General features: G+C 34.2%; 2 protein-coding genes across 3 annotated transcripts; one reads left to right on the top strand and one right to left on the bottom strand.

The window, feature by feature from the left end:
* The first annotated feature begins 968 nt into the window (after positions 1 to 968).
* On the top strand, positions 969 to 4,065 carry LOC106761130 (protein LATERAL ROOT PRIMORDIUM 1). The gene is made up of 3 exons (XM_014644641.2): positions 969 to 2,182; positions 2,464 to 2,796; positions 3,949 to 4,065. The coding sequence occupies exons 1-2, from the start codon at positions 1,477 to 1,479 to the stop codon at positions 2,760 to 2,762; spliced, it is 1,005 nt and encodes a 334-aa protein (XP_014500127.1). The 5' UTR covers positions 969 to 1,476; the 3' UTR covers positions 2,763 to 2,796; positions 3,949 to 4,065.
* Positions 4,066 to 5,106: 1,041 nt separating this feature from the next.
* Positions 5,107 to 10,044, bottom strand: LOC106761660 (phosphatidylinositol 4-phosphate 5-kinase 6). Of its 2 annotated transcripts, none has more exons than XM_014645228.2 (7): positions 8,198 to 10,044; positions 7,867 to 8,034; positions 7,344 to 7,509; positions 6,957 to 7,073; positions 6,681 to 6,874; positions 6,183 to 6,377; positions 5,107 to 5,851 (listed from the first exon to the last, which is right to left on the bottom strand). In XM_014645228.2, exons 1-7 carry the CDS (start codon positions 9,316 to 9,318, stop codon positions 5,566 to 5,568), a joined length of 2,247 nt encoding a protein of 748 aa, XP_014500714.1. In that variant the 5' UTR covers positions 9,319 to 10,044; the 3' UTR covers positions 5,107 to 5,565. The 2 variants fall into 2 exon arrangements, with proteins under 2 accessions (XP_014500714.1, XP_022636948.1); XM_022781227.1 differs by having other exon boundaries at positions 7,344 to 7,500.
* Between the last annotated feature and the right edge of the window lie 3,805 nt (positions 10,045 to 13,849).

The raw sequence follows: 13,849 nt of genomic DNA, 5'->3' as shown, positions 1-13,849 counted from the left end.
TATTAATATCAAAATATCTTTTACAAGTAATATTACTTGTACAGTTTGAAATTAAAATATCAAATACTTACTAAAAACTTTGCTAGTGAAATCTAAAATGGACGTTCAACTATATTTATAAAAAATATATAAGAATTTTTTAATTGGAATTCCTGACCTCTGAAACAATAATTACAAAATAATGATATTCTGACATTCAGAATGTGATAAATTTTTTATATCGTCACGTGTTATATTTTGGGTGATTCACATGTTTTAAAAAATAAAATGACAATGTGGATTGAGTGTGAAATTAAAAATAAGTGACAGATTTAAAAATGCTCTTTTGGTGCTAAAAGTTAACCTAAACTACCCAGTTATTTGTACATTATTACCACTTTTCTTTCTGCACCATCACTTTAAAGAAAAGTGTGTCCTTCGAGATGGACTTTGATATAAATGTGTTCTTAAATGATAATTAATAAATTTTATTCAATAAAATTGGTTAAAAATAAACTCTGGAGTTCAAAACAAGTGGCAAATTCAAAGATGATCGTGCTAAAAGTTAGTCTAAACTAGTCATTTATTTATACATTGATCCTAGGTTTTTTACTACACATTGAATCCAAATCATTTTGTCATTTTTTTTTAAAACATGTGAACCACCCAGAATGTGACACGTGGCGGTGTTAAATGTTTGTCATATTTTGAATGTCAAAGTATCATTATCCTTATAATAATCAATAGTTATATTATTAACTTGAATATGAAAGTATATTTTACTATTGTTTATACGATTTGAAGTTGAAATATTACAGACTTGGAGAAAAAATATATAAGTGTTTTAATTGAGATTTTTGACAGTAGACTTGAAAAGATAAATAGGAGAAAAATTAAAGAAGAAAGCAGGAAATTGGTTTAGTTTTGTATTTGTGTTTTGTGTTATTCGAAAATAGAAAAGGGCAATTGTTGTGAGATTGTTCCGTTTGCAACAAAACACAGAAGGCCCCAAGGAGTGTTCTCTAAAAATGAATTGAAAACAAAAAGGTGCAAGAGAAAATCTAATCCTTAACCTACACATGCGGGCACAAAAATTGCTCCTTAGCACAAAACTTGAATCATAATTATTACTCACCCTACCAATCCAAGAATCTCTAAGTGGACTTTCAGTGTCAGAACCTGTAGCAGTACCCTTCTTCCTACCCCCAAAAATATCACCTTTTCACTAACTAAAACTCATTAACCATCATCACATTTTATTATTATTTCTTCCCTATCTTTGCTTTTTCAAATTCAAACCATTTGCATCAAAAGAATGGAAACTCATCTTCTTCTGTTGCAATTCAATTCTCTCCGTATAATAAGATAAGATCTCCATATATACTTTCTTCATCAACACCAGCTAGCTCAATAAGATAAACATCTCAGAACTTGGAAACACATCCTTTTTCCAACAACCACAACCACAATCTCAGAGCTTGTCACTCGTTTCTTCCAATGAGCATGTTAGGCCTTAGAGACCTAGTGCTCATAGCTCAAACACCTTCCCTGCACCAAGGCCAACCCATCTCAGAAAACCAAACTCCCAACCTTCCTCTTCCTTCTTCAGCCGCTCTCAGTGTTGGCTTTGGCATTTTCCCTCTCCTCACTGCCACACCCTGTGTGCCACACCCTCACCAAACCAATGAAATTCAAGACTGTGCTGCTGCTGGTGGTGGTGGCAACACCACCACCACCACCACCACCACCAACTATTGGAACCTCAAGATGTGCCCAGAAGTGAATCCTCCGAAGAAGGGTGTGATCAACATGGATGATGATGATGATGATGAGGACGACGACGAGAGACATCATCACCATAAGGGTGTGATGGAGAGCGAAGAAAACGGAATTTATGGACCTGACTTCCGGGTGTGTCAAGATTGTGGCAACAGGGCCAAAAAAGATTGCATCTTTAGAAGATGCAGGACTTGTTGCAAGGGACGTGGATACGATTGCAGCACTCATGTGAAGAGCACGTGGGTCCCTTCAATTCGCCGCCGGGAGCGGGAAATGGTGGTGGCTCCCGCCGGAGGCGTTGGTGGTGGCAGTAAGAGGCCAAGAGCTATAGTGGGGTCCTCACAAAATGCCACTGCCACTTCTCACAGCTCCAACTCCAATGCTACAACGCCTAAAAGCTTAGCCACAATCTCTTCTCACCAAGGTGCTTTCCCTTTCACTTTCATGTTCTTTCACTCATCAAGGAAATTAAGAAAACTGTTAGGTTTTTTTTTTTTCATAGTTAAATGGTATCAAGTAGTAAATTTTGGGATGGTTTGATCGGTGTAACTTTTTACTTTTGATGTGTTATTTGATGTCACAACTTGTATGCTATAATTTTTGTGGTTTTTAGAAGTGATTGGATGGAAGAATCTGGTATAATAAATTGAAGTTTAAGATGAATTTGAGGCATTATGGGGTTTAAATGATTCTCTGGAATTGCAGATGCTAGCTTCAAACAGTCTTTACCTGGTCATGTTCGTGCACCTGCAGTGTTCAAGTGTCACAGAGTCTCTGCCATTGGGAATGGTGAAGATGAGTTTGCCTACTTGGCAACGGTGCATATCAGTGGCCATGTGTTCAAAGGGTTTCTCTATGACCATGGAGTTGATGGGAAAATTGCAAATGCAGTGCCTTGTGTTTCGGAATTGCAACTGGGAAACAATTGCAGTGGCAAGAACAGAGAATGTTCTTCTGCAATTGGACTTCCAAATAACAATGCATACCCTGCTTCTGCCACCTGAACATTGTTAGCAATTTCGTCATTCTTCTTCAAAGGTACCAAATTAGACCCTCTTTAATTCAAAAATAATAACTCAATGTTTCTGAAACATTAAAATTATCAAACAAACAAAAAACTCCTGTTATTACCAAATCTTACATTGTTGCATCACATCTGAGTTTAAGTTACACGGAAAATGCCTGATTCTGGTTACACATTTTCAAATCTGTCATGGTATTGATCTGCTATATTGCTACATTTTTTTTTCCTTTTTCATCTTTTTTTTTTGTGTTAAATGAAAAAAAAAACAAAATCATATGAATACCATTACCGAGAATACAATACAAGGAGATAAAAATTCATTGTATTTACCCTGAAATGAAAGAGTAGAAGAAGAGTTTGCAGTTAGGTTACAATATTGCATCAGAAATATGCAAGTGAAAGTGTGACTGATACATAGAAATTGTTGTTCTGATATATAGAAATTGTTTATATTTTGTATTATAAAGTTGTTTGTAAAGAAATTTGATGATGAGTGCATTTACCTAGTTGGGGTGAAGTGTGAAGAGAGAAGGAATTAAGAGAGAGAATCACTTTTGGAAAATTGTGAGTTTCGAAAACCAAAAGGAAACTAGAAAAAAGCACTTATGGTGCACTTCTCAATGTCCATTATCTTATCAGACTGTCTATTGCATTTCCACGTTGCCATCTTTGTTGCATTTCCACCTTCACATCCTAAAGTTGCATGCTTCATCACTTGTATAAAAAATTAATTATCAGTGCATAATTTTAAAAAAATTGGATTAAAAGTAGTGATTTGATATTTTACATAAATTTGTTTATGATTTTTTATACAAATCTATCTGATATTTTTCCTTGACCTAATAATCATCCAAAATACAATTTTATTTTTTAAATTGTACAGTTTTACTCTTGTATAAAAAATATGATATTTTGAGAATTTTTTTTTATCATTTTAACATCGTGTCATTGTGTGACTGATTCAAAATTATTTTACAATCAATAATAATAATAATCATAAATATCAACATAGATCAATCACAATAATACGAAAATGATGTTAAAAATAATACGAAAATGATGTTAAAATGTTAAGAAAATGTTGTCCAATGATTATCTTGTATAAAAACTATACGAGTGAGATTTAATGGTACTAACAACATTGGAATCTTGTTTATGAATAACAGGTGATGGATGAGTTTGATGAGAGGAAAGAAGTTGATTTTGCAAATTTTCTGGGAAAAGTGTCTTAACTGTGTAAATTTCTCTTCGTGTACCAGATTAGGGACATTGATGCTGAGGAATTTTAATTCAAGTTTTCATATTTTTATTTAAAGTTTTATGTCAAAGAAATTACGTGGATTAAAAGTAATACAAATTTATGATATATTAATAAATATAAATTTCATGTTTTGATTTTGTAAAATTAAAATAAATTTAAAATTTATTTCTTATATTTTACCTTATCTCAATTTTAATGGGATATATCAAGATTTCACAATGCCCACCTTTTTCAAACATATTATGTAGAAATTAAAACTGTGATGATAGAATGTCTAAAATAATAAGTTTAATTAAGAGGTAAAAATCATGAAAAGACCACAATTAAATAATAACTTTAACAATTAAGTCAAAATTTAAACAATCAGTTAAAAGTCACTTTCATAGGAAATATAATACCATGATTACTATTTTTTAGTATCTATAGTTAAAGGCATTCATTATAAAATTATTTTTAAAAATAATGATAAGTTTAATCATTTTGAAGTAATTAGTTTTAATTATGTTAACGTCATTTCAAATTAAATTGAAGATTTCCTATTAGTTCAATAAAATATGCTTACCATTATTTGCATTAATATTATTATCATTAATTTATTCTTTGATTTCAATTCCATTATTTTTTTATATTTGTTATTAATTTATAATTTTCTAAGTGAAGCCAGGAAGACCCTGCAACGATAGTTACATTATTATTTTATACTATTTACAACTTTAAATGCAATGGGTAGTATTTTTTAAAATCTGAATTTATCAAAATAATTAATATCTTATGATTTATTTTGCGAAATAACTCAATTAAATAAATTTAATTATTATTGTTATTAATTTATAATTATAAAAAATGTGTGCGATAAATTCATTAATTTAATAGATTTAAATCTCTATAAAAAAACATAAAACTCAAATAAAGTTTAATGTATATTAAACATAAATATATAAGTTTGTGTGATAAATATAATTAGATACTTTCATAAATTATTTTATTTACACCACTAATAACTTTGTTAATTTTTTTCAATTTTATTTTAATTTATGCGAAACCTTCGGATGTTAGTAGAAGATAACACAAAACCATACCAAGAAGATTTTCATTTACTTTTGTACACAAAAAACTATAGTTTCATCCTCTGAATGTACAATTTATCCAGAGGATAATGCATGCAGAAAAGAATAATGTTCAATCTTGTGTACCTGTTTTTGCTGAATCATTTACAATTGAAAAAAAAAAGCTTTGATTAACTTTAAACAACATTTGATCTACACTAAAGTATACATTTGTTGTGCCTATAGATAAAGTAAAATTCACTAAATGAAGGGGAGAGAGTAAGGATGAACTAGAAAATGCAGAAGTTTTAGAAAATGTGTATGTCTCTGTGATCACAAAATAGCCTCCAATAAGTGTGTGATTGCTAAACTATGTATGAGTATGAATGTGATTGTTAGAACTTTGTGATTTCCTTGTAACTATACATTGATGGGCACCTGTTGAAAGATGAATTTTTAGCATCAAAACCTCACCTTCAAGTGTCATCTACAAAAACTCTGAAGATGAAATCACGAAAGCGTTTTGAGTATTGCCTTGGATCAACAGCAGAGATTGATGTTGGATCATACTGGAACGATTTGTAAGCATGTTCAAGCTTTTTACTGATATCATAGTCTTGCAATATGTCTATGATACCAAAAAAGATTATGATGTCATAACACTCCCCAGTTGGTTCTCCAACCAGCTGAGGAGTCTCACTCGTGCTTTTTCTCACTGTCATTTCAGCCCTTGCTGGCATATTTATTCCTAATTGAATCCACCTGAAACATCATCAAACTGCAAAATTTAGACAAACTAAATGAGAAAAAGGTTAATGCAGTTTCTCTTCTTATTCTTTCCTCCTATAAGTGCTTACTAAGAACTTTGTCCAAACAGGTCCTCAGGGTCAGTTCAATACCTGAAAACTTAAGCTTGTTGTGCTTGTTTCAGTTAAAACTAGAGTTGATACTGTTAAGAACTTTAAGTCTAACTCAACCTCGTAAAATCGACTTGTAAAATGAAGTTTATATTCACTTGTATACTGTGAATTGGTCTTATCTGTAATAGATACCAAACGAAACTTCTATTAAGATGAAGTTAGTGACAATATACCGGCTAGGATCTACTGAAAGATTATCAGTATCAACTCCAGAAAGACCGGGCCTTCCATCTTCTGCACTGGCTAAACTGATACGAGTAGGTGCAACAGTACCAGCAGATGTTGTTTCCTTAAAGTGAAGACCAACCAACATACTGTAATCCATAATTCTCTCCTGCTCAAGAAAGTCACAGTCCCTATCCACTTGCCTGCATAACACCATATTGAGAAATGTAACCAACTTCCAAATACAGCATAACATCGATGTCAAATCACAGAAACCACATTCCAGTGCATCAATCATATCAAATAATGTTGTAGAATGCAGACAATTATCAACCAGCTTATGCAGCCTTATCAGTGAAAGTTTCATATCTTTCAGATTGCTGGTGTAAAGCTTGTATCTTTCAACTGAAATTGTCATATAAGCTAATAGAATGTGCTTTAATGAAACAAATCCTTGCATAGGCAAAAATTGGTGGGAAAAGAAGCAATAAGCATGGGTTTTTCACCTGCAGAATTCTTGGAACCAAGACTTCTGTAACCGGAATATAAAATTTAGGTCAAGGTCCTTGAGTGTTGTTGTAGGTTCTATTTCTGATTCGGGTTTGTCAGTAGTGCGACCAAAGGTTGAACCTTTTAGGTCAAAGCGCCTGTGGATGGCATATTGAGAACAGAACAGGTTTCCCATGATGACAAAGCGAACCTGAAATAGTTGGAAGTGTAATTATCTAAAAGCTTTCAATACCAAAACACAGTTTATACACACCTCTGTACTAGTGTACTACCTTCTTCTGTGAAGTCCCTGTTAGTTTAACACAGTGGAGGCCATAGAACTTGGTGACTAGAGTGTTCTCAAAAGACCGAACATGTTTGTAATAAGCAGGGAGCATTCTCAGAAAAACCTGCAATCATGTAATAAACATAGGATTAAGCAAACATTGATTGGCAAGCATCATGCCTAAGTGGAGTAATACATATCTTTGGCAAACTTATAATTTTCTTGACATAGTAACTGTTGTTCACTAGACTACTGGACTTAGAACTGGGATTATGTGTAAAACTACCTAATTATGAGATTAAGAGAAAATATACATATGTATGTATGTATGTACTTATACATAAACTAATGCCTTAGCATATTGTATCCAACCAAATAATAATAGGGAACTCACCTTTACTTCAGCTTTTTTCATGGTCTTTATCATGTAACGATCATCGTTTGTCAAATAGAAAAAGCTTCCACTTTTCCCAGGGGATGAGAGCTCTCGAAGGGCATCATTCCCACATATTGAAATCATATAATCAGCCGGATCAACTTTGAACAGTTTTCTGAGAGCCCTAGAAATATAAATGCAATCAGTTTGAATATAATTATAGACTATTTGTTTATACAAGATTATGAAACAATTATAACAGCAACAATGAAATGAACATGGAATTTCCTAACATTCTTTGTTCTTCCTAGAGAGATTATCAAAAGGGTTTTTCCAGTGCCACTTTCTAGAGAGAAAAAACTTACTAAGAGCATACCACCTTCCTCCTTGTGCCTCAAAAGGAAGGTTATAAATTTTCAAGGGCACTCTCAACAAGTTAGCACATAGAAGAAGATTCTGCTGTTACAAAACATGGTTCACCTAACCAAGACCAAAGTTTGCTGAAATGAAAAAACAAGATTACTTAGGCCATGGTGTCTACCTGAACACAACCGGGCAGTAGTCTTTCCATCTAAATTCACTAGACGGGTGAGGTGGTGTGTGCTTGGATCCTTCCGGTGGAAATCTTGTCCATACTTTTTCTTTGGGATCAAAAGCAGAAGACTTCAAATCAAGCGATGGAGTTGGAGCAGGTCTTCCAACAGAATGTCTGTGCTATGGCACAACAAGTTAACAATGGAGTAGCAAAAATTAGAAGGAAATTTTCTTTGTTAGAATGCCACACCATTCTAAGACATCATTTAATTCAACTAATGCTGACATTTTAAAGTAATTTGCATGAAAGTGATACTAAACTGCATGATCAGTAGTACCTGATACCTAGCTGCAGATTCAACATAAGCTCATAATTCTTGTGCCCTTTGGATATGGTCTCTCCTTGTCTCTTGGGATTCTTTATCCTCAACCTCGTAAAACTGGTTCTAGTAGAAATGGAACGAGCTTCCATGCCACTGAATCCAGATTTTCTACCTACATCAAAACCACCATTCTCATCATTACAACTGCAGCTACTGATCCTCCCATCCTCTGAAGACCACCTTGGCCTCCCACTCCCATCAGTTCTCTTCTTAAACAGTGGCCTATTATCATCGTCTCCACCACACCCACTCAATGTCTTCTGTGAAGGGTAAATTGCCACTTTCTCACAAGGACAAATATGGCAATCACTCAGCTCCACTGTGTAAAGATTCTGAGGATCCCAATCCGTAGGACTTTCAGAAGAAGATTCAGAAGGATAATAAGTCCCACTTTGTTCCTCAGGATCTTGACTCCAAACCCCAACATAGAAACTTCCATCACTCCATCTGAATGTGCCATTTCCCTTAGGCAAACCTTCCTCCCAAGCCCCATCATACCTATTCCCATTGTTCCACATCATGGTGCCATTCCCACTGAACACCCCATTCTTCCACTGCCCAATGTACTGGTTCCCATTCTTCCACTGGTACCTTCCTTGCCCATTCTGCAACCCCTTCTTCCACTCCCCATCATAGAAATCTCCATTGGGATAGCTCTCAGTCCCCTGTCCCTGCTTCAAGTTCATCACCCAAGACCCCTTATAGGTGTCCCCGGAAGCACCGATATAAGTGCCTTTCCCATCCATGAAACCACTCTTGAATTCACCCTCATAGGTAGCACCACTAGGCCAGCTAAACCTGCCCTTTCCCATGGTGCTTCCTGTGATCCATTCGCCGAAATACATGCACCCATCAGTCCAAAGGTACTTTCCTTGGCCATGGGGGAACTTCACCATCCATTGGCCTGTGTAGAAGTCACCGTTGGGGAGAATCTTCTCAACCTGACACACCTCCGAGGACACATCGTCATCCACATGGGCCACAGACATTTGTGAGAAGATGCTGCTTGCCCTTTTCTTCGTACCACTAGATTTGCGAATTGTTGCTTCCCAGGCTTTGTTGATCTCTTTGCTCATTCTCTTTAAGGAATCCACTTTGATAAACCCTCCCTCACACACCCTTACTACCTCTATTCTCCTTCATCCATCAATGCCAGCAACACAAATGCCCCTCGATTAAAAACAAAATCTTTAATGAATGCAGTGTGGCAGAAAACATTTCTGCACCAACCCCAGAACAGAATAACACAATGGGGGGAATCAATCAAATTGAAAAATAAACCCAAAACAGAAAAAATAAAAAACTTTTTGTCCTTTTGGCTCTGTGTTATTTATGTGGTCGTGTAAAATAGGTTGTCTTCAGATATTGAAAGAAACGACAATGCTGTTTGATTGACGAGGAAATCAAAAGGTTAGTTGGAAGACTGGTCTTTTTTCTTACTTGTTCTGGCGCAATTTCTCTTTCTCCTTTTTTTCCCTTATTTTTTTTTTTTTTTTTGTTGATTTGGAATTGGACCAAAGGAATTCAACTCATGGTTCTGTGGGTTGCGATTAACGTTCCGAAAAGTACTAGGAGACCAGACAATTACAAGGAAGCAGAGAAATGGTGGTGCTAAATATGCGATTTTGGTTTTGTCCTAATTATAGTGTCTTTTGTTTTAATCGCAGACATGTTTCTTCTCTTAAACCGTTAGTTTGATAGAATGAGAATGGCTATTGGTTTTGGCATTTGCGTGAGTTCTTCATGGCTCTTAAAGCCAACAACAACATCAACCCAGTCACATACATCATGAATCAGATTTAGCATCTTGGCTCAGAAAGAGTATGAATCTCATTTTAAAAAAATCTTCACAAATATTATGATTAAATCATTCAATCTTTTATTTAAAAGTATTTATTTTTCATATTTTAAATATTTGAGTTTCATAATTCTTAATTCAACTTTAATTAATACGTCGTTATTTTTAAAGAAAATGTTTTTTAACAACTTTTGTGAGAATCTTTTTACAACAATCTATATAAATAGTACTTTTAATTGAAAAACACTAATTAATTTGAGATTTTCATATCTTTGGTATGGGATCTCAATATATATAGCAAGATACGAAGGAGAAAGGAAAAGGGCTTTAACGCGCTAAACCCTAAACAGCGTAACAAGAGATTGCGTTGAAGGAGACAGGAAGAATCAGCGGTTACCTAATAATAATATAACACAATTTATTCAAAGACGTGTAAAATACAAAGTCAATTTTGTCTCTCACCTTTAATAAAAAATTTACTGATGATAATTAAAATAAATTCATGTCTAAAATAACTTTTAATTGGTCGAATATAAAAATATCTACACTGAATAAAGTTTCTCAAAACTGGTTGTCTACTAATTTCTGATACTACTTTGTTTTTCTGGTGACGAAATATGCATGGCAGCAATATGTCTACTAATTTCCTTAAATATTTAAAAATTTGACGTTAATAACGTTGAATTTTGTCAAACGTTTTTAATTAATTGTGATCCTTTCTTACAACTCTACAAAACCTGAAAAATAGAAAAAAAATAACAAATTTCAGTTTTTAATATATTATAAAGCATGAACTATGAATATTAATATAGAATCAATCAAAAAACAATAGCAAACAACAAAGAAGTTCAATCAAACAATAACAACAAACAAGTTCAATCAAAAAATGAAAACGAAAACTAACCTTTAAAAGGTGCGTTTATCGGAATAAAGTGTTGTCACTAGTGAGAAAAAAAACAGAATGCGCCTATGAAGGATAAGAACACGAAAATAATTTGTGAAAACAAACGAAAATTATACATAAAGTAGCTAATTAACATGCATTTGTATCAAATGAAAAAAAAATTGCATGTGATGGTCGTCAAACTTCGTTTGAAAAAAGTTTAAGCAGAGAAAAGGGTCTCGCGCGCTAAGATAAAGTGAGAATTTTCAATCTCCCGCTCAATTTTTTTTTTTGAATTCACTGACCTTTTAACGTCTAACGCTAGGGCATGCGACGTTTTATATTCTTTTATGTCGAATTACAATTCTAAATGATGTTTAATAATTGCATTTATTTACAAAAATGCCACCGGTCATTTTTAACACTGGTTATTGAGTGGTTTGACGTTAACGACGTAACGTTATAAGCTATTTTTGTACTAGTGAGTGATCTAATAACTTCTAAATTTAAGTTTATTATTACACACAGAATGACTTATGCGAGGTATAGGCCCACTAGTGGAAAAACACTATTTAACGTCAACTCATAGACGTCTGTTAGAGCTCCACCGACATCATATGATGACCGGTGGCATTACCGTGAATAAGATGGTAACCTACACGTCGGCTTCAAGGTAATGCGACGTCTATTAAGAGGTACACGTCAGCTCTGTCGTAAGCCGACGTCCAATGTAATGAGGTAGGCGAGAAGACAGACTTCTCCTACACCATTGACGTCGGTTGTCTTGGGGGACCGACGTCTACTTGGCTGCAATTAATGTTGGTCACCTAATTCTCAGGTGCTTAGACGTCAGGTAGTAAAAAATCGACGTCTATGGCTTGTCCGGAAGGCGGGAAGACAAAATTTTTTGCAAAGTAGATGTCGAACTTTTGGGGGCGCGACATCTATGTGCCTGTAATTAATTATGTTCACCAAACGCGGACGTCCGACAGAAGGGCACTGACGTCTAAATTATTATAGACGTCGCCCCTTCACAATTGTCGTCAACATCCTTGACAGGAAATGAAACGTCAATCGGTTCAACTTCCGAGACGTCGGCTCCCCTTTAAACCGACGTCTAATGGGCATTCAAAAAGTTAGTTCAGATGTTATCTTGGACGTCCAATTAGTTAGATAACCGACGTTTAGGTGACTATAGACATCAGTTTCGCAAGCAACCGATGCTCCATTTCATTTTAAATAAATCGCAGACTCTTCACGACATTCAGTTTTTGATATCGTCTTCCTCTCTTCTCTTTTTTCTCTTGTTTCTCTCTTGTGGCATTGCATTATTGTTTCTGATATCTTTATCATGTTCCTCCTCTCTTTTTTCTCTCTTTCGACATTGCATCCTAGGTGGTTTTTTTTTATGCTTACCGTTTAAACTTTATTTAGTCTTTCATCGATTATCTTTTGGTTCAACTGATTAAAATTTGCTTTCTTTGTGTTGTGTTTTAGTGCAGTTTTGTTCCTTTCTTGGGGTAATGTAGTAACACATTCTCCATTTGCTAGTTGCCTCCCAGAAAAAGCGACGTCTTGTGAATTTCTTTTGGTCGTTTCAATCCAAAAATGACCCTGGGTCGTTGCCTAGTTATGGTTTCACCGTGATTTTTCCCTCTTGCGGATGAAAATGGAACTAAGCAACAACCCAGGTTCGGTTTTGGGTTGAAAAGCCATAAGAAATTCAAAAAACGCAAGCTTTTTTTGGGGGGAAACTAGCAAAAGGAGATTGTTCTACTAGGCTATCCAAAGACGGGAACAAAACTGCACTAAAATACAACCACTATATTAGATATCGGTTAGTGTATACACCGACATCTATAGTACCTTTTAGACGTCAGTCAGTGTCATTTTCGAAGTCTTTAGTACCTCTTCGATGTCGGTCTGAGCAATAACCAACGTCTATATAATGTCTTTAGACGTCCAGTTAGTCCTACTCCAACGTTTAGTGACGTCGAAAATGGCACTGACTGACGTCATTATCGACGTTGGTTATATTCATGTCTGATGTCCCATTGACGTCACCTGAAATGACGTCGGTTATTTAGTAGACGTTAAAAGCCCAAAATAACCGACGTTAATCATCGTTTTTCCACTAGTGATCATGTCAAAAAGCGATTTCTTTATCAAGAGGGGCTAGATTTTAAGAGAAATTACACGGAACAAATACTTTGAAAAAGTTTTGTAGAGACTATTTTTTTTTTTTACTTTAAATATAAGTAATGCGATTGGGAAGCGATTTTGAAAGGTAAAATATTTTTTAATAACTTTTTTTTATAATTTTTTGATAATATATATGATAACTTGTGATTAATTTGTTTTAAATATTTTGTAAAAATAAATTCAACCGAATCAATAAAGTAATGACATATAAAGTTAACGTTTTAAAAGGAAGTCGTGCACCTCTCGTATACTTTTTAGTTGCTACTCGAAAGTCGTCCCACCTCTACGTCTTCTATAAGGAAGTGATGGATGCTCTTAAGCATTGTTCAAGCAACTACTTCATATAGTGTTAGAAGTTCTCAAAAGTTTATTTTTAGACAACTTCGTAGTTGATGTGTATATATTTTCCATCTTCATTCAACATGGGAATTTTCAGAAACTTCTTAGATTTTACTTTAGCAACGGTATAAAGTTAACTGATTATGAGTTAATACTTTGAAAGGTAAAGTTTCACTTTGAAAATTATTTTTATGAGTAATTTTTTCTTTTTTAACTTAGCAACGTGTCTTTTATCTTATTTCGTAACTTTTTCACATGTTAATTATGTTAATATTAAACAATGTATTGTGGTTAATATAATTATGACTTTTAGTGTTGGATGAGTAGATTTATCAAATTACTCCATCTCATATAACTTGATTTTTACTTACATGAATTGAAAAAA

This window comes from Vigna radiata, chromosome 5 (genome assembly GCF_000741045.1).
Source record: "Vigna radiata var. radiata cultivar VC1973A chromosome 5, Vradiata_ver6, whole genome shotgun sequence".
NCBI classification, from domain to species: domain Eukaryota; kingdom Viridiplantae; phylum Streptophyta; class Magnoliopsida; order Fabales; family Fabaceae; genus Vigna; species Vigna radiata.
Note: the sequence above shows the minus strand (reverse complement) of the source record. Positions and strands in the feature narration are given on the sequence as shown.